Source organism: Panulirus ornatus, chromosome 11 (assembly GCF_036320965.1).
Source record: "Panulirus ornatus isolate Po-2019 chromosome 11, ASM3632096v1, whole genome shotgun sequence".
Lineage (NCBI taxonomy): Eukaryota > Metazoa > Arthropoda > Malacostraca > Decapoda > Palinuridae > Panulirus > Panulirus ornatus.
The window spans coordinates 19614078-19637834 of record NC_092234.1 but is presented as its reverse complement, the minus strand read 5'-3'; the positions used below and the strand labels follow the sequence as shown (position 1 = coordinate 19637834).

At 41.8% G+C, this 23757-nt stretch overlaps 1 protein-coding gene across 1 annotated transcript; it reads left to right on the top strand.

Annotated features, from left to right (window-relative positions):
- The first annotated feature begins 514 nt into the window (after positions 1 to 514).
- Positions 515 to 22369, top strand: LOC139751359 (dual specificity protein kinase TTK-like). Its single transcript, XM_071666719.1, has 2 exons — positions 515 to 802; positions 20935 to 22369. The coding sequence occupies exons 1-2, from the start codon at positions 539 to 541 to the stop codon at positions 20971 to 20973; spliced, it is 303 nt and encodes a 100-aa protein (XP_071522820.1). The 5' UTR covers positions 515 to 538; the 3' UTR covers positions 20974 to 22369.
- The last annotated feature ends 1388 nt before the right edge of the window (positions 22370 to 23757 follow it).

Below are 23757 nucleotides of genomic sequence, written 5' to 3'. Positions count from 1 at the left end.
GAAAATTTTTCCAGTAGAATCACGTAAACACCAAGCAGCTGTGGAGTAGAAGAGGTATTAACAAGGTATATTTTTTTCATAGCAGGACTTTTACATGAAACTCAACCATGTATTATATGTACTTATGGCCATCAAGTAATATTGTAAATATTTCTTATGCAATCTATTTATCCCTGTTGTGTATTCAGCAAATTATATAATTTAGGCCTCTATAGACTTGATTGTGTCTTTAAGGTCCTCACCTTTCCTAGTCTAATTTAACTCAGTTTGGTTAGCAAGGTTTTCAGAACGTAACCAGCAGTTGGTAGGGTTAAGATCTTACTGGGTTTATGAACCATGTATATAGTTATGGGATAGATGTCTTATATGCCACGATTTATATTTGGATTGGTTTTAAGTTTGATTCTTGTCTTAATAGTAGTTAGGTTGACCCGCTAGCAAGTAAATGTAATTTCTTGAATTTCAATTGTTTAGTTGATTATGTCTCTAGTGATTTATATACTGTAAGACCCCATTCCAACACATCAGCAATCCCTTGATGAAACTTTCTGCCATCTCGGATCCCAACACCAAGATTAACTTCCCTGACATAGAAAACAAACATCTGATGGAAGTAATGCAGTTGTGTCTCCAGTTTGATCCACGCAAGCGCCCCGGCATTCAGGAGCTTTTGGAGCATCCATACCTGACGGCACAGTCCTGTATCAGTAACTCGTCGACTCCAAATAAGGAACCCCATCTCAAGCACATGATAGATCAGTTGGCACAGCTCACCCCAAACAGCTTAGGAAAAATTTCTTTCGTGAGTATCAGTTCTTGCAAATGTAAATGTTTCTTATTAAGAGGTAAGAGTAGTGAAGTAAATGTACAAGTTTTGTAAATATTTCATTATAGTATGCTAACTTGTTTGGGAGTGAGGCCTGACGGTCAGGTGAGTTGCTACCGTGCTTGTTTTATCGTTTTATTTACCTACACCAAAAATGATTATTTTTATTTATTTTGCTTTGTCGCTGTCTCCTGCGTTAGCGAGGTAGTGCAAGGAAACAGACAAAAGAATGGCGCAACCCACCCACATACACATGTATGTACATACATGTCCACATACGCAAATATACATGAATTATATGATTATATGTATTTATATTTATTATAAGGAACCTGGATGTTTTGGCTCTGAGTGAAACGAAGCTCAAGGGGAAGAGTGGTTTGGGAATGTCTTAGGAGTAAAGTCAGGGGTTGGTGAGAGGACGAGCAAAGGAAGGAGTAGCACTACTCTGAAACACGAGTTTTGGGAGTATGTGATAGTGTAAGAAAGTAAACTCTAGATTGATATGGGTAAAACTGAAAGTGGATGGAGATGGATGGATGACTATTGGTGGTGCCTATGCACCTGGGCATAAGAAAAAAGATTATGAGAGGCAAGTGTTTTGGGAGCAGCTTAGTGAGTGTGTTAGCAGTTTTGATGCATGAGACCAGGTTGTAGTGATGGGTGATTTTAATGCAAAGGTGAGTTATGTGGCAGTTGATGGAATAATTGGTGTTCATGGAGTGTTCAGTGTTGTAAGTAGTGTAGAGCTTGTAGATTTATGTGCTGAAAAAGGACTGGTGATTGGGAATAGCTGGTTTAAAAGAGAGAGATACATAAGTATATGTATGTAAGTAGGAGAGATGGCCAGAGAGCGTCATTGGATTACGTGCTAGTTGATAGGCACATGAAAGAGAGACTTTTGGATGTTAATGTGCTGATCATTATCTAGTGGAGGCGAAGGTGAAGATTTGTAGAGATTTTCAGAAATGAAGAGAGAATGTTTGGGTGAAGAGAGTGGTAAGAGTAAGTGAGCTTGGAAAGGAGACTTGTGTGAGAAAGTACCAGGAGAGATTGAGTGCAGAATGGAAAAAGATAAGAACAAAGGATGTAAGGAGAGTAGGGAAGGAATGTAATGTATTTAGGGAAGCAATGATGGCTTGTGCAAAAGATGCTTGTGGCATGAGAAGTGTGGGAGGTGGGCAGATTAGAAAGGGTAGTGATTGGTGGGATGAAGAAGTAAGATTGTTAGTGAAAGAGAAGAGAGACATTTGGACGATTTTTACAGGGAAATAGTGCAGGTGACTGGGAGGTTTATAAAAGAAAGAGGCTGGAGGTCAAGAGAAAGGTGTAAGAGGTGAAAAAGAGGGCAAATGAGAGTTGGGGTGAGAGAGTATCATTAAATTTTAGGGAGAATAAAAAGATGTTTTGGAAGGAGGTAAATAAAGTGCATAAGATGAGTGGATAAAGGTTAGTGTTCAAATTACAGAGGTATAAGTTTGTTGAGTATTCCTGGAAATTATATGGGAGGGTATTGATTGAGAGGGTGAAGGCGTGTACTAAGCATCAGATTGGGGAAGAGCAGTGTGGTTTCAGAAGTGGTAGAGGATGTGTGGATCAGGTGTTTGCTTTGAAGAATGTATGTGAGAAATACTTAGAAAAGCAAATGGATTTGTATGTAGCACTTATGGATCTGGAGAAGGAATATGATAGAGTTGATAGAGATGCTCTGTGGATGGTATTAAGAGTATATGGTGTGGGAGGCAAGTTGTTAGAAACAGTGAAAATCATTTATTGAGGATGAAAGGCATGTGTACAAGTAGGAAGAGAGGAAAGTGGTTGGTTCCCTGTGAATGTCGGTTTGTGGCAGGCGTGCATGATGTCTCCATGGTTGTTTAATTTGTTTGTGGATGGGGTGGTTAGGGAGGTAAATGCGAGAGTTTTGGAGAGAGGGGCAAATATGCAGTCTGTTGTGGATTAGAGGGCTTGGGAAGTGAATCGGTTGTTGTTTGCTGATGATACAGTGCTGGTGGCTGATTCAGGTGAGAAACTGCAGAAGCTGGTGACTGAGATTAGTAAAGTGTGTGAAAGAAGAAACCTATGAGATTAGTAAAGTGTGTGAAAGAAGAAAGCTGAGAGTAAATGTGAATAAGAGCAAGGTTATTAGGTACAGTAGGGTTGAGGGACGAGTCAATTGGGAGGTAAGTTTGAATGGAGAAAAACTGGAGGAAGTGAAGTGTTTTAGATATCTGGGAGTGGATTTAACAGTGGATAGAACCATGGAAGTGGAAAAGAGTCACAGGTTGGGGGAGGAGGCGAAAGTTCTGGGAGCATTGTAGAATGTGTGGAAGGCAAGAACATTATCTCAGAAAGCAATAATGGGTATGTTTGACGGAATAGTGGTTCCAACATTGTTATATGGTTGCGAGGCATGGGCTATAGATGGGTTTATGCAGAGGGGGGTGGATGTGTTGGAAATGAGATGTTGAGGACACTATGTGGTGTGAGGTGGTTTGATCGAGTAAGTAATGAAAGGGTAAGAGAAATGTGTAGTAATGAAAAGAGTGTGGTTGAGAGAGCAGAAGAGGGTGTATTGAAATGGTTTGGTCATATGGAAAGAATGAGTGAGGAAAAATTGACATAGAGGATATATGTGTCAGAGGTGGAGGGAACGAGAAGTGGGAAACCAAATTGGAGGTGGAAGGATGGAGTGGAAAAGATTTGAGCGATTAGGGCCTGAACATACAAAAGGGTGAAAGGCGTGCAAGCAGTAGAGTGAATTGGAATGATGTGGTATACAGGGGTCGACGTGCTGTCAGTGGATTGAATCAGGGTATTTGAAGTGTCTGGGGTAAAGTCTTGTGGGGCCTAGATATGGAAAGGGAGCTGTGGTTTTGGTGCATTACACATGACAGGTAGAGATTGAGTGTGAATGAATGTGGCCTTTGTTGTCTTTTCCTAGTCCTACCTCACACACATGCAGGGGAAGGGGGTGCGATTTCATGTGTGGCGGGGTGGTGACGGGAATGGCTGAGGGCAACAAGTATGAATATGTACATGTTTATATATGTATTTGTCCTTGTATGTATATGTATGCATGCGTTGAAATGCATACGTATGTAGATGTGCGTGTGTGGGCGTGTATGTATATACATGTGTATGTGGGTGGGTTGGGCCATTCTTTCGTGTGTTTCCTTGTGCTACTTTGCTAACACGGGAGACATCGACAAAGTATAATGAATAGACTATAAGGCAGTGGGTTCGAATGGTATTGCTGTGGAATTTATTAAAAAGGGGGGTGACTGTATTGTTGACTGGTCGGTAAGGTTATTTAATGTATGTATGATTCATGATGAGGTGCCTGAGGATTGGCGGAATGCTTGCATAGTGCCATTGTACAAAGGCAAAGGGGATAAGAGTGAGTGCTCAGATTATAGAGGTATAAGTTTGTTGAGTATTCCTGGGAAATTATATGGGGGAGTATTGATTGAGAGGGTGAAGGCATGTACAGAGCATCAGATTGGGGAAGAGCAGTGTGGTTTCAGAAGCGGTAGAGGATGTGTGGCTCAGGTGTTTGCTTTGAAGAATGTATGTGAGAAATACTTAGAAAAGCAAATGGATTTGTATGTAGCATTTATGGATCTGGAGAGGGCATATGATAGAGTTGATAGAGATGCTCTGTGGAAGGTATTAAGAATATATGGTGTGGGAGGCAAGTTGTTAGAAGCAGTGAAAAGTTTTTATCAAGGATGTAAAGCATGTGTATGTGTAGGAAGAGAGGAAAGTGATTGGTTCTCAGTGAATGTAGGTTTGTGGCAGGGGTGTGTGATGTCTCCATGGTTGTTTAATTTGTTTATGGATGGGGTTGTTAGGGAGGTGAATGCAAGAGTTTTGGAAAGAGGGGCAAGTATGCAGTCTGTTGTGGATGAGAGAGCTTGGGAAGTGAGTCAGTTGTTGTTTGCTGATGATACAGCGCTGATGGCTGATTCATGTGAGAAACTGCAGAAGCTGGTGACTGAGTTTGGTAAAGTGTGTGAAAGAAGAAAGTTAAGAGTAAATGTGAATAAGAGCGAGGTTATTAGGTACAGTAGGGTTGAGGGTCAAGTCAATTGGGAGGTAAGTTTGAATGGAGAAAAACTGGAGGAAGTGAAGTGTTTTAGATATCTGGGAGTGGATTTCGCAGTGGATGGAACCATGGAAGCGGAAGTGAATCATTGGGTGGGGGAGGGGGCGTAAATCCTGGGAGCCTTGAAGAATGTGTGGAAGTCGAGAACATTATCTCGGAAAGCAAAAATGGATATGTTTGAAGGAATTGTGGTTCCAACAATGTTGTATGGTTGCGAGGCGTGGGCTATGGATAGAGTTGTGCGCAGGAGGGTGGATGTGCTGGAAATGAGATGTTTGAGGACAATATGTGGTGTGAGGTGGTTTGATGGAGTAAGTAATGTAAGGTTAAGAGAGATGTGTGGTAAAAAAAAGAGTATGGTTGAGAGAGCAGAAGAGGGTGTTTTGAAATGGTTTGGTCACATGGAGAGAATGAGTAAGGAAAGATTGACAAAGAGGATATATGTGTCAGAGGTGGAGGAAACGAGGAGAAGTGGGAGACCAAATTGGAGGTGGAAAGATGGAGTGGAAAAGATTTTGAGTGATTGGGGCCTGAACATGCAGGAGGGTGAAAGGCGTGCAAGGAATAGAGTGAATTGGAACGATGTGGTATACCGGGGTCATCGTGCTGTCATTGGATTGAACCAGGGAATGTGAAGCGTCTGGGGTAAACCATGGAAAGTTCTGTGGGGCCTGGATGTGGAAAGGGAGCTGTGGTTTCGGTGCATTATTACATGACAGCTAGAGACCGAGTGTGAACGAATGGGGCCTTTGTTGTCTTTTCCTAGCAGTACCTTGCACACATGAGGGGGAAGGGGGTTGTTATTTCATGTGTGGCAGGGTGGCGATGGGAATGAATAAAGGCAGACAGTATGAATTATGTACATGTGTATATATGTACATGTCTGTATGTGTATATATATGTATACGTTGAGATGTATAGGTATGTATATTTGCGAGTGTGGACGTGTATGTATATACATGTGTATGTGGGTGGGTTGGGCCATTCTTTCGTCTGTATACGTTGAGATGTATAGGTGTGTATATTTGCGTGTGTGGACATGTAGGTATATACATGTGTATGTGGGTGGGATGGGACATTCTTTCATCTGTTTCCTTGCACTACCTCGCTAACGCAGGAGACAGCGACATAGCAAAATAATAATGATAATATAAGGCATGTGTACGTGTAGGAAGAGAGGAAAGTGATTGGTTCTCAGTGAATGTAGGTTTGCGGCAGGGGTGTGTGATGTCTCTATGGTTGTTTAATTTGTTTATGGATGGGGTTGTTAGGGAGGTGAATGCAAGAGTTTTGGAAAGAAGGGCAAGTATGCAGTCTGTTGTAGATGAGAGAGCTTGGGAAGTGAGTCAGTTGTTGTTCACTGATGATACAGCGCTGGTGGCTGATTCATTTGAGAAACTGCAGAAGCTGGTGACTGTGTTTGGTAAAGTGTGTGAAAGAAGAAAGTTAAGAGTAAATGTGAATAAGAGCAAGGTTATTAGGTACAGTAGGGTTGAGTGTCAAGTCAATTGGGAGGTAAGTTTGAATGGAGAAAAACTGGAGGAAGTGAAGTGTTTTAGATATCTGCGAGTGGATTTGGCAGCGGATAGATCCATGGAAGCGGAAGTGAATCATAGGGTGGAGGAGGGGGCGAAAATTTTGGGAGCCTTGAAGAATGTGTCGAAGTCAAGAACATTATCTCAGAAAGCAAAAATGGGTATGTTGAAAGGAATAGTGGTTCCAACGATGTTGTATGGTTGCGAGGTGTGGGCTATGGATAGAGTTGTGCGCAGGAGGGTGGATGTGCTGGAAATGAGATGTTTGAGGACAATATGTGGTGTGAGGTGGTTTGATTCGAGTAGTAATAATAGGGTAAGAGAGATGTGTGGTAATAAAAAGAGTGTGGTTGAGAGAGCAGAAGAGGGTGTTTTGAAATGGTTTGGTCACATGGAGAGAATGAGAGAGGAAAGCTTGACCAAGAGGATATATGTGTCAGAGGTGGAGGGAACGAGAAGTGGGAGACCAAATTGGAGGTGGAAAGATGGAGTGAAAAAGATTTTGAGTGATCAGGGCCTGAACATGCAGGAGGGTGAAAGGCGTGCAAGGAATAGAGTGAATTGGAACGATGTGGTATACTGGGGTCATCGTGCTGTCAGTGGATTGAACCAGGGCATGTTAAGCGTCTGGGGTAAACCATGGAAAGTTGTGTGGGGCCTGGATGTGGAAAGGGAGCTGTGGTTTCGGTGCATTATTACATGACAGCTAGAGACAGAGTGTGAACGAATGTGGCCTTTGTTGTCTTTTCCTAGTGCTACCTCGCACACATGAGGGGGGAGGAGGTTTTTATTCCATGTGTGGCGAGGTGGCAGTGGGAATAAATAAAGGCAGAAAGTATGAATTATGTACATGTGTACATATGTATATGTCTGTGTGTGTATGTATATGTATACATTGAGATGTATGGGTATGTATATTTTGCGTGTGTGGACGTGTATGTATATACATGTGTATGTGGGTGGGTTGGGCCATTCTTTCGTCTGTTTCCTTGCGCTACCTCACTAACGCAGGAGACAGCGACAAAGCAAATAAATAGAAAATAAATATTATTAATCTAGAGTTTACTTTCCTATTCTCAATCACATTTTCCCACAACTCCTACCCCAGGAGGAATGCTACTCCTTCCTTTGCTCTTGTCTTCTCGGCAACCCTGAATTTACTCCCAGAACATTCCCAGACCGCTTTTCCCTTTTACCCTTGAACTTTGTTTCACTCAGAGCCAAAACATCCAGGCCTCTTTTCTCAAACATGCTACCTATCTCTCCTTTTTCTCATCTTGGTTACATCCAGAAACATTTAGATGGGCAGCTGAAAGGATGTCTGATCACTATCTTGTGAAGGTGAAAATTTGTAGAGGTTTTCAGCAAAGAAGAGAGAATGTTGAGGAGAAGAGAGTGGTGGGAGTAAGTGAGCTTGAAAAGGAGACTTGTGTAAGGAAATACCAGGAGAGATTGAATGCAGAATGGCAAAAGATGAGAGCAAAGGATGTAAGGGGAGTGGGGGAGGAATGGGATATACTTAGGGAAGCAGTGATGGCTTGTGCTAAAGATGCATATGGTATGAGGAAGGTTGGAGGTGGGCAGATTAGAAAGGGTGGTGAATGATGGGATGAAGAAGTAAGATTGTTAGTGAAAGAGAAGGGAGAGGCATTTGGATGATTTTTGTAGGGAAGTAGTACAAATGACTGGGAGATGTATGAAAGAAAGAGGCAGGTTAAGAGAAAGGTGCAAGAGATGAAAAGGAGGTTAAGAGAAAGGTGCAAGAGATGAAAAAGAGGGCAAATGAGAATTGGGGTGAGAGAGTATCATTAAACTTTAGGGAGAATAAAAAGATGTTTTAGAAGGTTGAATAATGTGCGTAAGACGAGAATAAGTGGGAACATCGTTGAAGGGGCAAATGGGGAGGTAATAACAAGTAGTGCTGAAGTGAGGAGATGGAGTGAATATTTTGAAGGTTTGTTGAATGTGTTTGATGATAGAGTGGCAAATATAGGGTATTTTAGTTGGGATGTTGAGCAAAGTGAGGGGCCAGGAAGAATGGTTTGGTGAACAGAGAAAAGATAGTGAAAGCTTTGTGGAAGATGAAAGCCGGCAAGGCAGTGGGTATGTAGGGTATTGCAGTGGAATTCATAAAAAAAGGAGGCTACTGTGTTGTTGATTGGTTGGTAAGGATATTCACTGTAGGTATGGATCATGGTGAAGTGCTTGATGATTGGCAGAATGCAAGCATATTGCTATTGTACAAAGGTAAAGGGGATAAAGGTGAGTGTTCAAATTACTTAGGCATAAGTTTGTTGAGTATTCTTGGGAAATTTATGGGAGGTTATTCATTGAGAGTGTAAAGGCATGTACAGAGCATCAGATTTGGGAAGAGCAGTGAGTGTGGTTTCAGAAGTGGTAGAGGATGTCTGGATCAGGTGTTTGCTTTGAAGAATGTATGTGAGAAATACAGCGACCCTAGTATACCACATCGTTCCAATTCAGTCTTCCCTGCATGCCTCTCCATCTCCTGTATGTTCAGGCCTCGATCACTGAAATCTTTTTCACTTCATCCTTCCCCCTTCAATTTAGTCTCCCACTTCTTGTTCCCTCCACCTCTGACACATATATCCTCTTTGTCAATCTTTCCTCTTTCATTCTCTTCATATGTCCAAATCATTTCAACATACCCTCTTCTGCTCTCTCAACCACACCCTTTTTATTTCCACGCATCTCTCTTACCCTTTCATTACTTACTCGATCAAACCACCTCACACCACATATTGTCCTCAAATATTTCATTTTCAACATATCCACCCTCCTCTGTACAACCCTATCTATAGCCATGCATCTCGACCATATAACATTGTTGGAACTACTATTCCTTCAAACATAACTATTTTTGCTCTCTGAGATAATGTTCTCTCCTTCCCTCCCCCACCCTGTAACTCACTGCTGTGATTCCATCCACTGCTAAGTCCACTCCCAGATATCTAAAACACTTCACTTTCTCCAGTTTTTCTCCATTCAAACTTGCATCCCTATTAACTTGTCCCTCAACCCTACTGATTCATAAATTTCACTTGGATGCATTTCTGAAATTTTTTTTTTTTTTTTTTTTTTTTTTTCATACTATTCGCTATTTCCCGCGATAGCGAGGTAGCGTTAAGAACAGAGGACTGGGCCTTTGAGGGAATATCCTCACCTGGACCTCTTCTCTGTTCCTCCTTTTGGGGAAAAAAAAAAAAAAAAAAAAAAAAAATTCAGAAATTTCTGAAATATAATTATCAAATGTGTTTTGATTAAGTTTCCTAAGTTTCTGGGGCACAAAACTTGGCAAACTGTTTTTTTTTTTTTTTTTTTTTTTTTTTTTTTTTTTTTTTTATATACTTTGTCGCTGTCTCCCGCGTTTGCGAGGTAGCGCAAGGAAACAGACGAAAGAAATGGCCCAACCCCCCCCATACACATGTACATACACACGTCCACACACGCAAATATACATACCTACACAGCTTTCCTTAGTTTACCCCGGACGCTTCACATGCCTTGATTCAATCCACTGACAGCACGTCAACCCCTGTATACCACATCGCTCCAACTCACTCTATTCCTTGCCCTCCTTTCACCCTCCTGCATGTTCAAGCCCCGATCACACAAAATCCTTTTCACTCCATCTTTCCACCTCCAATTTGGTCTCCCTCTTCTCCTCGTTCCCTCCACCTCCGACACATATATCCTCTTGGTCAATCTTTCCTCACTCATTCTCTCCACGTGCCCAAACCATTTCAAAACACCCTCTTCTGCTCTCTCAACCACGCTCTTTTTATTTCCACACATCTCTCTTACCCTTACGTTACTTACTCGATCAAACCACCTCACACCACACATTGTCCTCAAACATCTCATTTCCAGCACATCCATCCTCCTGCGCACAACTCTATCCATAGCCCACGCCTCGCAACCATACAACATTGTTGGAACTACTGTTCCTTCAAACATACCCATTTTTGCTTTCCGGGATAATGTTCTCGACTTCCACACATTTTTCAAGGCTCCCAAAATTTTCGCCCCCCTCCCCCACCCTATGATCCACTTCCGCTTCCATGGTTCCATCCGCTGACAGATCCACTCCCAGATATCTAAAACACTTCACTTCCTCCAGTTTTTCTCCATTCAAACTCACCTCCCAATTGACTTGACCCTCAACCCTACTGTACCTAATAACCTTGCTCTTATTCACATTTACTCTTAACTTTCTTCTTCCACACACTTTACCAAACTCAGTCACCAGCTTCTGCAGTTTCTCACATGAATCCGCCACCAGCGCTGTATCATCAGCGAACAACAACTGACTCACTTCCCAAGCTCTCTCATCCCCAACAGACTTCATACTTGCCCCTCTTTCCAAACTGATATGAAATGAAATAGGGGTCCATCATCATTACTATGTAATTTTATACAAATAATTAACCTTTGAGTCCTGTGAACATTTGTTTTTCATGGTTGTGTCAATTTAGTGGCTTTACACTCGTGAACGCAGAATAGATGAGCAGTATATATGTAAAGTGTTTTCAGGCGTAAATATGTCATGCTAGCTTATCTGGCTTCTTTCAAGATAAAGATATCACACAACTAAAGGAGGCTAATACTCAAGTTTTCTACCACTAATCAGACTGGTGACTATTACATGTAAGCAAAGCTTGTTAGCCTAAAATGAGCAAATTTATAGAGAAAATCTAGTTCATATAAGTCAACCTTGCTCTTATCCACATTTACTCTCAACTTTCTCCTTTCAAACACTTTTCCAAACTCAGTCACCAGCCTTGTGCAGTTTCTCACTCATATCAGCCACCAGAGCTGTATCAGTTTTTTTTTTGAAGATGGGGGTTTAGGGGATGATGTGGCTGCAGTATCACAAATGATACACTTGCCAAATAGGTATGTTTGTTATCCCATTGTGCCTCTTATCTTTAATACACTGAAAGGGTTTGTAAAGATGTATTCTTGTACCTCTAAAGAGCACAGTGACTTTTACATGGGTACTCGGTTATGGGACAAGAAATGACCATGACATTTTTATGCAGTGGTTCCAGACACCCCCAACTTTTTGCAGATATGAGCCAGAAAGCTTAGTTTCATTAGTTATGGAATTTACACGTATACTTATGTTAGCCGCAATAATGATGTTGAAATTGGATGTGCATTTGCCTTAGATGTGATTGGTAAGAAGCTTGCAGAAGTCAAGGTTAGCCAGAATGACAGGTTCGTACCGTTAATGGAATGAATGAGATTATCAGAGTCAGAGGTCAAGATATGATTGTCTTTTGACAGGATCTTGTGCATTCTAGAAAACAGTTATGAGATGGAAGTTTTCCTGACTTTTGAACCTGTTCCTCAATAGGTTTCCCTCTTCCTTGGTGGTGTAATGCAGAAACCAGGTAAAGGATACCCTGAGTTAGAATCTTTCACTCCTTAGCATTTACTCTTCCTGAGAGTTGCCTGTTTTGTCATAGATGGAGATCACTTGCTTTAAACAGTTATTTGGCCCCATTCATCCACTTGTTATGATGTACGTCAGTCCTATATTTCATACACACTAAATGGTATGTTGCTGGAGCCACTGTAGTGTTTTATGGATTTGTATGTGAGGGAGACTTAAGTACAAGAGTAAGTGGAGATGTTTGCTGAGGCCACCCCCTTAATGAGAGTTCCCATAGGAAAAGGCATCAGAGATAATGATAGATAGATAGATGGATGGATATTGTGCCACTTTAACAGAAATAGCTGAGCAATGGCAAAGAGCTAAAATGCACTTCCAGTGACATCCTGTTTGACGACAAACTGAAATGACCACTATGCATGCATCAGTCATGGTGAATGGTCACAATAAAGCAAGGCTTACACAGAGCTTGCATTAGAAGATACTTTCTGTTGGGGTTTGTGTAAAACTGGCAGTTGCAGATGCAGAAACTGTCTCAGCTACAGTAATAGTTGCAGAGACAGACCTGTGTTTCTTGCTGGAACAGATAGACTGACTTATCATGCCAGTGGCTTTTGCAGCCAGAAATACACATATGTACCTGCTGTGTCACAGTAGACCCATGACGTTATACAACATCATGGAAACTTGGTATGTTATCAGGGATACCAGAAATAATTTGTTTTTGCATTTTGTACTGGGTAGTGACACTATCTGCATTCTTTGAGCTTGGAAACTGCAAAGCATTAAGGTTAGTGCTCAAAACATAACTGTGGCTTATTGGACTCATTCACAAAAAATGATAGTTCTCATGAAGATAAGTAGTGTTGGGTCGTTGTTTACAGTATCCTCAAACTATATCACCAGTGAAATTCAAATCATTGGAGAAGGTCTGTCGCATAGCATACAAACAAACAATCAGTTGGACATCAGTTTGCAAGCCTACTGTGAACCTGTGCTTCAGGAAAGTAAAACTTGTACTAGAAGTACTTGGCAGATTATGAATGGATGGAAAACCCTCTTCTTTCAACAGAGTGGGTATGGATACAAAGGGTTGATACCTTCATACCCATTGAAACATACCCAACCATTACATGGTTTCTTGAGAAAGCAAAGCTGGTTGTGGGAAATCTTACAGGTGCAAGAAGCTGGGACTGGTTTGTACTAAAGTGTGCTGTAAATATATGGACCTGACCTTCAGCAGTATTGTACCTGTAGACTAAGATTATGATGATTAGAGAATGATCTGTCATTAAAAGTATCCATTAGGGAATGTTCAGGCAGATGAATGGAGAAAGAATGCTTCCCATGCATTCCTCACGTGTTATAGAAGGCGACTAAAGGGGACGGGACTGGGGGGCTGGAAACCATCCCTTCCTTGTACTTTAAGTTTCTAAAAGGGGAAACAGGAGTCATGCGGGGAGTGCTCATCCTCCTAGAAGGCTCAGATTGGGGTGTCTAAATGTGTGTGGATGTAACCAAGATGAGAAAAAAAGAGAGATAGGTAGTATGTTTGCGAAAAGGAACCTGGATGTTTTGGCTCTGAGTGAAACGAAGCTCAAGGGTAAAGGCGAAGAGTGGTTTGGGAATGTCTTGGGACTGAAGTCAGGGGTTAGTGAGAGGACAAGAGCAAGGGAAGGAGTAGCACTACTCATGAAACAGGAGTGGTGGGAGTATGTGATTGAGTGATTGAGTGTAAGTTGATGGAGAGAGATGGATGATTATTGGTTCATATGCACCTGGGCATGAGAAAAAAGATCATGAGAGGCAAGTGTTTTGGGAGCAGCTGAGTGAGTGTGTTAGCAGTTTTGATGCATGAGATCGGGTTATAGTGGTGGGTGATTTGAATGGAAAGGTGAGTAATTTGGAAGTTGAGGAAATAATTGGTGTACATGGGGTGTTCAGTGTTGTAAATGGAAATGGTGAAGAGCTTGTAGATTTATGTGCTGAAAAAGGACTGGTGATTGGGAATACCTGTTTTAAAAAGAGAGATGTACATAAGTATACGTATGTAAGTAAGAGAGATGGCCAGAGAGCGTTATTGGATTACGTGTTAATTGATAGGCACGTGAAAGAGAAACTTTTGGAAGTTAATGTGCTGAGAGGTGCAACAGGAGGGATGTCTGATCATTATCTTGTGGAGGTGAAGGTTAAGATTTGTAGAGGTTTTCAGAAAAGAAGGGAGAATGTTGGGGCGAAGAGAATGGTGAGAGTAAGTGAGCTTGGGAAGGAGACTTGTGAGAGGAAGTACCAGGAGAGACAGAATGGAAAAGGTGAGATCAATGGACGTAAGGGGAATGGGGGAGGAATGAGATGTATTTAGGGAAGCAATGATAGCTTGCGCAAAAGATGCTTGTGGCATGAGAAGCATGGGAGGTGGGCAGATTAGAAAGGGTAGTGAGTGGAGGGATGAAGAAGTAAGATTATTCGTGAAAGAGAAGAGAGAGGCATTTGGATGATTTTTGCAGGGAAATAATGCAAATGAGTGGGAGATGTATAAAAGGAAGAGGCAGGAGGTCAAGAGAAAGGTGCAAGAGGTGAAAAAGAGGGCAAATGAGAATTGGGGTGAGAGAGTGTCATTAAATTTTAGGGAGAATAAAAAGATGTTTTGGAAGGAGGTAAATATAGTGTGTAAGACAAGGGAACAAATGGGAACTAAAGTGAAGGGGGTTAATGTGGAGGTGATAACAAGTAATGGTGATGTGAGAAGGAGATGGAGTGAGTATTTTGAAGGTTTGTTGAATGTGTTTGATGATAGAGTGGCAGATATAAGGTGTTTTATTCGAGGTGGTGTGCAAAGTAAGAGGGTTAGGGATAATGATTTGGTAAACAGAGAAGAGGTAGTAAAAGCTTTGCGGAAGATGAAAGCCGGCAAGGCAGTGGGTTTGGATGGTATTGCAGTGGAATTTATTAAAAAAGGGGGTGACTGTGTTGTTCACTGGTTAGTAAGGTTATTTAATGTATGTATGACTCATGGTGAGGTGCCTGAGGATTAGAGGAATGCTTGCATAGTGCCATTATACAAAGGCAAAGGGGATAAAAGTGATTGCTCAAATTACAGAGGTATAAGTTTGTTAAGTATTCCTGGTAAATTATATGGGAGGGTATTGATTGAGAGGATGAAGGCATGTACAGAGCATCAGATTTGGGAAGAGCAGTGTGGTTTTAGAAGTGGTAGAGGATGTGTGGATCAGGTGTTTGCTTTGAAGAATGTATGAGAAATACTTAGAAAAGCAAATGGATTTGTATGTAGCATTTATGGATCTGGAGAAGGCATATGACCGAGTTGATATAGATGCTCTATGGAAGGTATTAAGAATATATGGTGTGGGTAGCAAGTTGTTAGAAGCAGTGAAAAGTTTTTATCGAGGATGTAAGGCATGTGTACGAGTAGGAAGAGAGGAAAGTGATTGGTTCTCAGTGAATGTCGGTTTGCACCAGGGATGCGTGATGTCTCCATGGTTGTTTAATTTGTTTATGGATGGGGTTGTTAGGGAGGTGAATGCAAGAGTTTTGGAAAGAGGGGCAAGTATGCAGTCTGTTGTGGATGAGAGAGCTTGGGAAGTGAGTCAGTTGTTGTTCACTGATAATGTAGTGCTGGTGGCTGAATCGTGTGAGAAAGTGCAGAAGCTGGTGACTGAGTTTGGTAAAGTGTGTGAAAGAAGAAAGCTTAGAGTAAATGTGAATAAGAGCAAGGTTATTAGGTACAGTAGGGTTGAGGGACACGTCAATTGGGAGGTAAGTTTGAATGGAGAAAAACTGGAGGAAGTGAAGTGTTTTAGATATCTGGGAGTGGATTTGGCAGTAGATGGAACCATGGAAGCGGAAGTGAATCATAAGGTGGGAGAGGGGGCGAAAGTTCTGGGAGCATTGAAGAATGTGTGGAAGTCGAGAACATTATCTCAGAAAGCAAAAATGGGTATGTTTGAAGGAATAGTGGTTCCAACAATGTCATATGGTTGCGAGGTGTGGGCTATAGGTAGAGTTGTGCGGAGGAGGGTGGATGTGCTGGAAATGAGATGTTTGAGGACAATATGTGGTGAGGTGGTTTGATTGAGTAAGTGATAAAAGGGTAAGAGAGAGATGTGTGGTAATAAAAAGAATATGGTTGAGAGAGCAGAAGAGGGTGTTTTGAAATGGTTTGGTCACATGGAGAGAATGAGTGAGGAAAGATTGACTAAGAGGATATATGTGTCAGGTGGATGGAACGAGGAGAAGTGGGAGACCAAATTGGAGGTGGAAAGATGGAGTGAAAAGGATTTTGAGTGATCGGGGCCTGAACATGCAGGAGGGTGAAAGTCGTGCAAGGAATAGAGTGAACTGGAATGATGTGGTATGCAGGGGGTCGACGTGCTGTCAATGGATTGAATCAGGGCATGTGAAGCATCTGGGGCAAACCAAGGAGAGTTTCACTGCACTTCACTTCCTCCTGTTTTTCTTCATTCAAACTCACCTCCCGATTGACTTGTACCTCAACCCATCTGAACCTAATAACCTTGCTCTTATTCACATTTACCCTCAGCTTTCTTCTTTCACACTTTTTACCAAACTCAGTCACCAGCTTCTGCAGTTTCTCACTTGAATCAACCACCAGCACTGTATCATAAGCAAACAACAACTGACTCACTTCCCAAGCCCTCTCATCCCCAATGGACTGCATACTTGCCCCTCTCTCCAAAACTCTTGCATTTACCTCCATAACAACCCTATCCATAAACAAATTAAACAACCATGGAGACATCACACATCCTTGCTGCAAACCAACATTCACTGTTTCATATTGTCATAAATTTTTTAGCTAAACTCAGTTGTTCCTACACTAGGGATGGATCATAACTAGTTCCAAAACTGTGATGAGACTGCCTCCATATCACCTCATCCTTACACTGTACTTCTGATACTCTCATTTTCTCTCATATTTTCTCTTGGAAAAGTTTTAACTCCAGGTTTTCTCTGTGATCCTTCTTTTCTGTACCATCCACAGTCTGTGTATAACCTAATTGTAATCTTGCAAACCCATGTACTATACTGAACACCATGCAACTGCTGATATTCCTTTGTACTAGCATTATTTGCTATTTCATTTGTAAACTTTAATTGTGGCATCTGAGAATTCATCATGCTTAGTAATTAGTATAAAGATGGATCATTTCTGAAGTTGATTATATGATGACTGTCCTTCATCAGTTGCTCAGAAATCTTATTTTTTAATCTAAGGTCAGTCAATTAGTTTTAGTAGGGTTGACGGTCAAGTCAATTGGGAGGTGAGTTTGAATGGAGAAAAACTGGAGGAAGTAAAGTGTTTTAGATATCTGGGAGTGGATCTGGCAGCGGATGGAACCATGGAAGCGGAAGTGGATCATAGGATGGGGGAGGGGGCGAAAATTCTGGGAGCCTTGAAGAATGTGTGGAAGTCGAGAACATTATCTCGGAAAGCAAAAATGGGTATGTTTGAAGGAATAGTGGTTCCAACAATGTTGTATGGTTGCGAGGCGTGGGCTATGGATAGAGTGGTGCGCAGGAGGATGGATGTGCTGGAAATGAGATGTTTGAGGACAATGTGTGGTGTGAGGTGGTTTGATCGAGTAAGTAACGTAAGGGTAAGAGAGATGTGTGGAAATAAAAAGAGCATGGTTGAGAGAGCAGAAGAGGGTGTTTTGAAATGGTTTGGGCACATGGAGAGAATGAGTGAGGAAAGATTGACCAAGAGGATATATGTGTCGGAGGTGGAGGGAACGAGGAGAAGAGGGAGACCAAATTGGAGGTGGAAAGATGGAGTGAAAAAGATTTTGTGTGATCGGGGCCTGAACATGCAGGAGGGTGAAAGGAGGGCAAGGAATAGAGTGAATTGGAGCGATGTGGTATACCGGGGTTGACGTGCTGTCAGTGGATTGAATCAGGGCATGTGAAGCGTCTGGGGTAAACCATGGAAAGCTGTGTAGGTATGTATATTTGCGTGTGTGGACGTATGTATATACATGTGTATGGGGGTGGGTTGGGCCATTTCTTTCGTCTGTTTCCTTGCGCTACCTCGCAAACGCGGGAGACAGCGACAAAGTATAATAATAAATAATAATACTACACTCCTAATTTGATAGGGTGGATTTGGTAAATCCAGCCTCCAGACAGGAACACACTGCTTTCAGTGTTCCATAAGTTTCCTTCAATTAACCCCTAATCAGGACAAAGTTGTCCCTGCATTCTGCCTCTAACATTCACGGAAAAGGGGAAAAAAGATAACACAAGTTTTTTTGGTATACCTCTATGGAGCAGTTTATTTTTTTTTTTTTTGTCGCTGTCTCCCGCGTTTGCGAGGTAGCGCAAGGAAACAGACGAAAGAAATGGCCCAACCCACCCCCATACACATGTATATACATACGTCCACACACGCAAATATACATACCTACACAGCTTTCCATGGTTTACCCCAGACGCTTCACATGCCCTGATTCAATCCACTGACAGCACGTCAACCCCGGTATACCACATCGCTCCAATTCACTCTATTCCTTGCCCTCCTTTCACCCTCCTGCATGTTCAGGCCCCGATCACACAAAATCTTTTTCACTCCATCTTTCCACCTCCAATTTGGTCTCCCTCTTCTCCTCGTTCCCTCCACCTCCGACACATATATCCTCTTGGTCAATCTTTCCTCACTCATCCTCTCCATGTGCCCAAACCACTTCAAAACACCCTCTTCTGCTCTCTCAACCACGCTCTTTTTATTTCCACACATCTCTCTTACCCTTACGTTACTCACTCGATCAAACCACCTCACACCACACATTGTCCTCAAACATCTCATTTCCAGCACATCCATCCTCCTGCGCACAACTCTATCCATAGCCCACGCCTCGCAACCATACAACATTGTTGGAACCACTATTCCTTCAAACATACCCATTTTTGCTTTCCGAGATAATGTTCTCGACTTCCACACATTCTTCAAGGCCCCCAGGATTTTCGCCCCCTCCCCCACCCTATGATCCACTTACGCTTCCATGGTTCCATCCGCTGCCAGATCCACTCCCAGATATCTAAAACACTTCACTTCCTCCAGTTTTTCTCCATTCAAACTCACCTCCCAATTGACTTGACCCTCAACCCTACTGTACCTAATAACCTTGCTCTTATTCACATTTACTCTTAACTTTCTTCTTCCACACACTTTTCCAAACTCAGTCAACAGCTTCTGCAGTTTCTCACATGAATCAGCCACCAGCGCTGTATCATCAGCGAACAACAACTGACTCACTTCCCAAGCTCTCTCATCCCCAACAGACTTCATACTTGCCCCTCTTTCCAAAACTCTTGCATTTACCTCCCTAACAACCCCATCCATAAACAAATTAAACAACCATGGAGACATCACACACCCCTGCCGCAAACCTACATTCACTGAGAACCAATCACTTTCCTCTCTTCCTACACGTACACATGCCTTACATCCTCGATAAAAACTTTTCACTGCTTCTAACAACTTTCCTCCCACACCATATATTCTTAATACCTTCCACAGAGCATCTCTATCAACTCTATCATATGCCTTCTCCAGATCCATAAATGCTACATACAAATCCATTTGCTTTTCTAAGTATTTCTCACATACATTCTTCAAAGCAAACACCTGATCCACACATCCTCTACCACTTCTGAAACCACACTGCTCTTCCCCAATCTGATGCTCTGTACATGCCTTCACCCTCTCAATCAATACCCTACCATATAATTTGCCAGGAATACTCAACAAACTTATACCTCTGTAATTTGAGCACTCACTCTTATCCCCTTTGCCTTTGTACAATGGCACTATGCACGCATTCCGCCAATCCTTAGGCACCTCACCATGAGTCATACATACATTAAATAACCTTACCAACCAGTCAACAATACAGTCACCCCCTTTTTTAATAAATTCCACTGCAATACCATCCAAACCTGCTGCCTTGCCGGCTTTCATCTTCCGCAAAGCTTTTACTACCTCTTCTCTGTTTACCAAATCATTTTCCCTAACCCTCTCACTTTGCACACCACCTCGACCAAAACACCCTATATCTGCCACTCTATCATCAAACACTTTCAACAAACCTTCAAAATACTCACTCCATCTCCTTCTCACATCACCACTACTTGTTATCACCTCCCCATTTGCGCCCTTCACTGAAGTTCCCATTTGCTCCCTTGTCTTACGCACTTTATTTACCTCCTTCCAAAACATCTTTTTATTCTCCCTAAAATTTAATGATACTCTCTCACCCCAACTCTCATTTGCCCTTTTTTTCACCTCTTGCACCTTTCTCTTGACCTCCTGTCTCTTTCTTTTATACATCTCCCACTCAATTGCATTTTTTCCCTGCAAAAATCGTCCAAATGCCTCTCTCTTCTCTTTCACTAATACTCTTACTTCTTCATCCCACCACTCACTACCCTTTCTAATCAACCCACCTCCCACTCTTCTCATGCCACAAGCATCTTTTGCGCAATCCATCACTGATTCCCTAAATACATCCCATTCCTCCCCCACTCCCCTTACTTCCATTGTTCTCACCTTTTTCCATTCTGTACTCAGTCTCTCCTGGTACTTCCTCACACAGGTCTCCTTCTCAAGCTCACTTACTCTCACCACCCTCTTCACCCCAACATTCACTCTTCTTTTCTGAAAACCCATACAAATCTTCACCTTAGCCTCCACAAGATAATGATCAGACATCCCTCCAGGAGTGTAGTGTGATGATAAATAGATAAATTTTGTTTATCAGATTTGCACTCAATCCCAATCACATTATCTTCATTCTTATATATAGTCTTCAAAAACTAATAGCACATGATTGAACATCCAAGTTCATGGCTTGTACATGGAGATTTAGAAAATTCTTACCTTAGATTTTAACCCTTAGAATTCATTTATGTCCTGAAATGTCTGTTAGACATGGAGAGTCTCCCACTGTAGTTATTAAGTTAGTACTTCCATCTTACAAATCAAAATTATAGAAGTTTTCTTTTATTTCAGATGATGCAGCAGCTACATCCAGATTCTAAACCAGAATAACTTGGTATTAAAAATTATGAACAAGTGTCTGAAAGCTTACATAAATAGTTAGAAACATTCAGAAATTTATTCCTTGGGAATAGGGGAGAAAGAATACTTCCCACGTGTCATAGAAGGCGACTAATGTGTGGATGTAAACAATATGAGAAGATAGGCGAGATAGGTAGTATGTTTGATGAAAGAAACCTGGATGTTCTGGCTCTGAGTGAAACAAAATTCAAGGGCAGAGGGGAAGAGTGGTTTGGGAAAGTCTTGGGAGTAAAGTCAGGAGTTGGTGAGAGAACAAGAGCAAAGGAGTTGTGAGAGTATGTGATAGAGTGTAAGAAAGTGAATATGAGATTAATGTGGGTAAAACTGAAAGTGGATGGAGAGAGGTGGATGATTATTGGTGCTTGTGCATGTTGTCACGAGAAGAAAGATCATGAGGGGTAAGTGTTTTGGGTGGAGCCGATTGTGTCAGCAGCTTTGAGGCATGAGACCAGGTTTTGGTGATGGGTGATTTAGATATGATGATGAGTAATGTGGCTGTTGAGAGTATAATTTGTGTACATAGGGTAATCAAGAGTTGTGAATAGAAATTGAGCTTGTGGATTTGTGTGCTGAAAAAAGACCCATGCTTGGGAATACCTGGTTTTAGAAAGAGAGATTGCAAAGATGAGTAATGTGGCAGTTGAGGGAATAATTGGTGTACATGGGGTGTTCAATGGTGTAAATGGAAATGGTGAAGAGCTTGTAGATTTGTATGCCGAAAAAGGATGGGTTATTGGGAATACCTGGTTTAAAAAGAGAGAGATACATAAGTATACGTATGTACTCCCACGACTCCTGAAAAAGGAGTTTTGGGAGTATGTGATAGAGTGGAAGAAAGTAAATTCTAGATTGATATGGATAAAACTGAAAGTTGATGGAGAGAGATGGGTGATTATTGGTGCATATGCACCTGGGCATGAGAAGAAAGATCATGAGAGGCAGGTGTTTTGGGAGCAGCTGAATGAGTGTGTTAGTGGTTTTGATGCACAAGACCGGTTTATAGTGATGGGTGATTTGAATGCAAAGGTGAGTAATGTGGCAGTTGAGGGAATAATTGGTATACATGGGGTGTTCAGTGTTGTAAATGGAAATGGTGAAGAGCTTGTAGATTTATGTGCTGAAAAAGGACTGGTGATTGGGAATACCTGGTTTAAAAAGCGAGATATACATAAGTATACATATGTAAGTAGGAGAGATGGCCAGAGAGCATTATTGGATTACGTGTTAATTGATAGGCGCGCGAAAGAGAGACTTTTGGATGTTAATGTGCTGAGAGGTGGAACTGGAGGGATGTCTGATCACTATCTTGTGGAGGCGAAGGTGAAGATTTGTAAGGGTTTTCAGAAAAGAAAGAGAGAATGTTGGGGTGAAGAGAGTGGTGAAAGTGAGCTTGGGAAGGAGATTTGTGTGAGGAAGTACCAGGAGAGATTGAGTACAGAATGGAAAAAGGTGAGAACAAAGTAGGTAAGGGGAGTGGGGGAGGAATGAGATGTATTTAGGGAAGCAGTGATGGCTTGCGCAAAAGATGCTTGTGGCATGAGAAGCGCGGGAGGTGGGTTGATTAGAAAGGGTAGTGAGTGGAGGGATGAAGAAGTAAGATTATTCGTGAAAGAGAAGAGAGAGGCATTTGGACGATTTTTGCAGGGAAAAAATGCAAATGAGTTGATGTATAAAAGAAAGAGGCAGGAGGCCAAGAGAAAGGTGCAAGAGGTGAAAAAGAGGGCAAATGAGAGTTGGAGTGAGAGAGTATCATTAAATTTCAGGGAGAATAAAAAGATGTGTTAGAAGGAGGTAAATAAAGTGCTTAAGACAAGGGAGCAAATGGGAACTTCAGTGAAGGGCGCTAATGGGGAGGTGATAACAAGTAGTGGTGATGTGAGAAGGAGATGGAGTATTTTGAAGGTTTGTTGAATGTGTTTGATGATAGAGTGGCAGATATAGGGTGTTTTGGTTGAGGTGGTGTGCAAAGTGAGAGGGTTAGGGAAAACGATTTTGTAAACAGAGAAGAGATAGTAAAAGCGTTGCGGAAGATGAAAGCCGGCAAGGCAGCAGGTTTGGATGGTATTGCAGTGGAATTTATTAAAAAAGGGGGTGACTGTATTGTTGACTGGTTGGTAAGGTTATTTAATGTATGTATGATTCATGGTGAGGTGCCTGAGGATTGGCGGAATGCTTGCATAGTGCCATTGTACAAAGGCAAAGGGGATAAGAGTGAGTGCTCAAATTACAGAGGTATAAGTTTGTTGAGTATTACTGGTAAATTATATGGGAGGGTATTGATTGAGAGGGTGAAGGCATGTACAGAGCATCAGATTGGGGAAGAGCAGTGTGGTTTGAGAAGTGATAGAGGATGTATGGATCAGGTGTTTGCTTTGAAGAATGTATGTGAGAAATACTTAGAAAAGCAAATGGATTTATATGTAGCATTTATGGATCTGGAGAAGGCATATGATAGAGTTGATAAAGATGCTCTGTGGAAGGTATTAAGAATATATGGTGTGGGAGGCAAGTTGTTAGAAGCAGTGAAAGTTTTTGTCGAGGATGTAAGGCACGTGTACGTGTAGGAAGAGGAAAGTGATTGGTTCTCAGTGAATGTAGGTTTGCAGCAGGGGTGTGTGATGTCTCCATGGTTTAATTTGTTTATGGATGGGGTTGTTAAGGAGGTGAATGCAAGAGTTTTGGAAAGAGGGGCAAGAATGCAGTCTGTTATGGATGAAAGAGCTTGGGAAGTGAGTCAGTTCTTCGCTGATGATA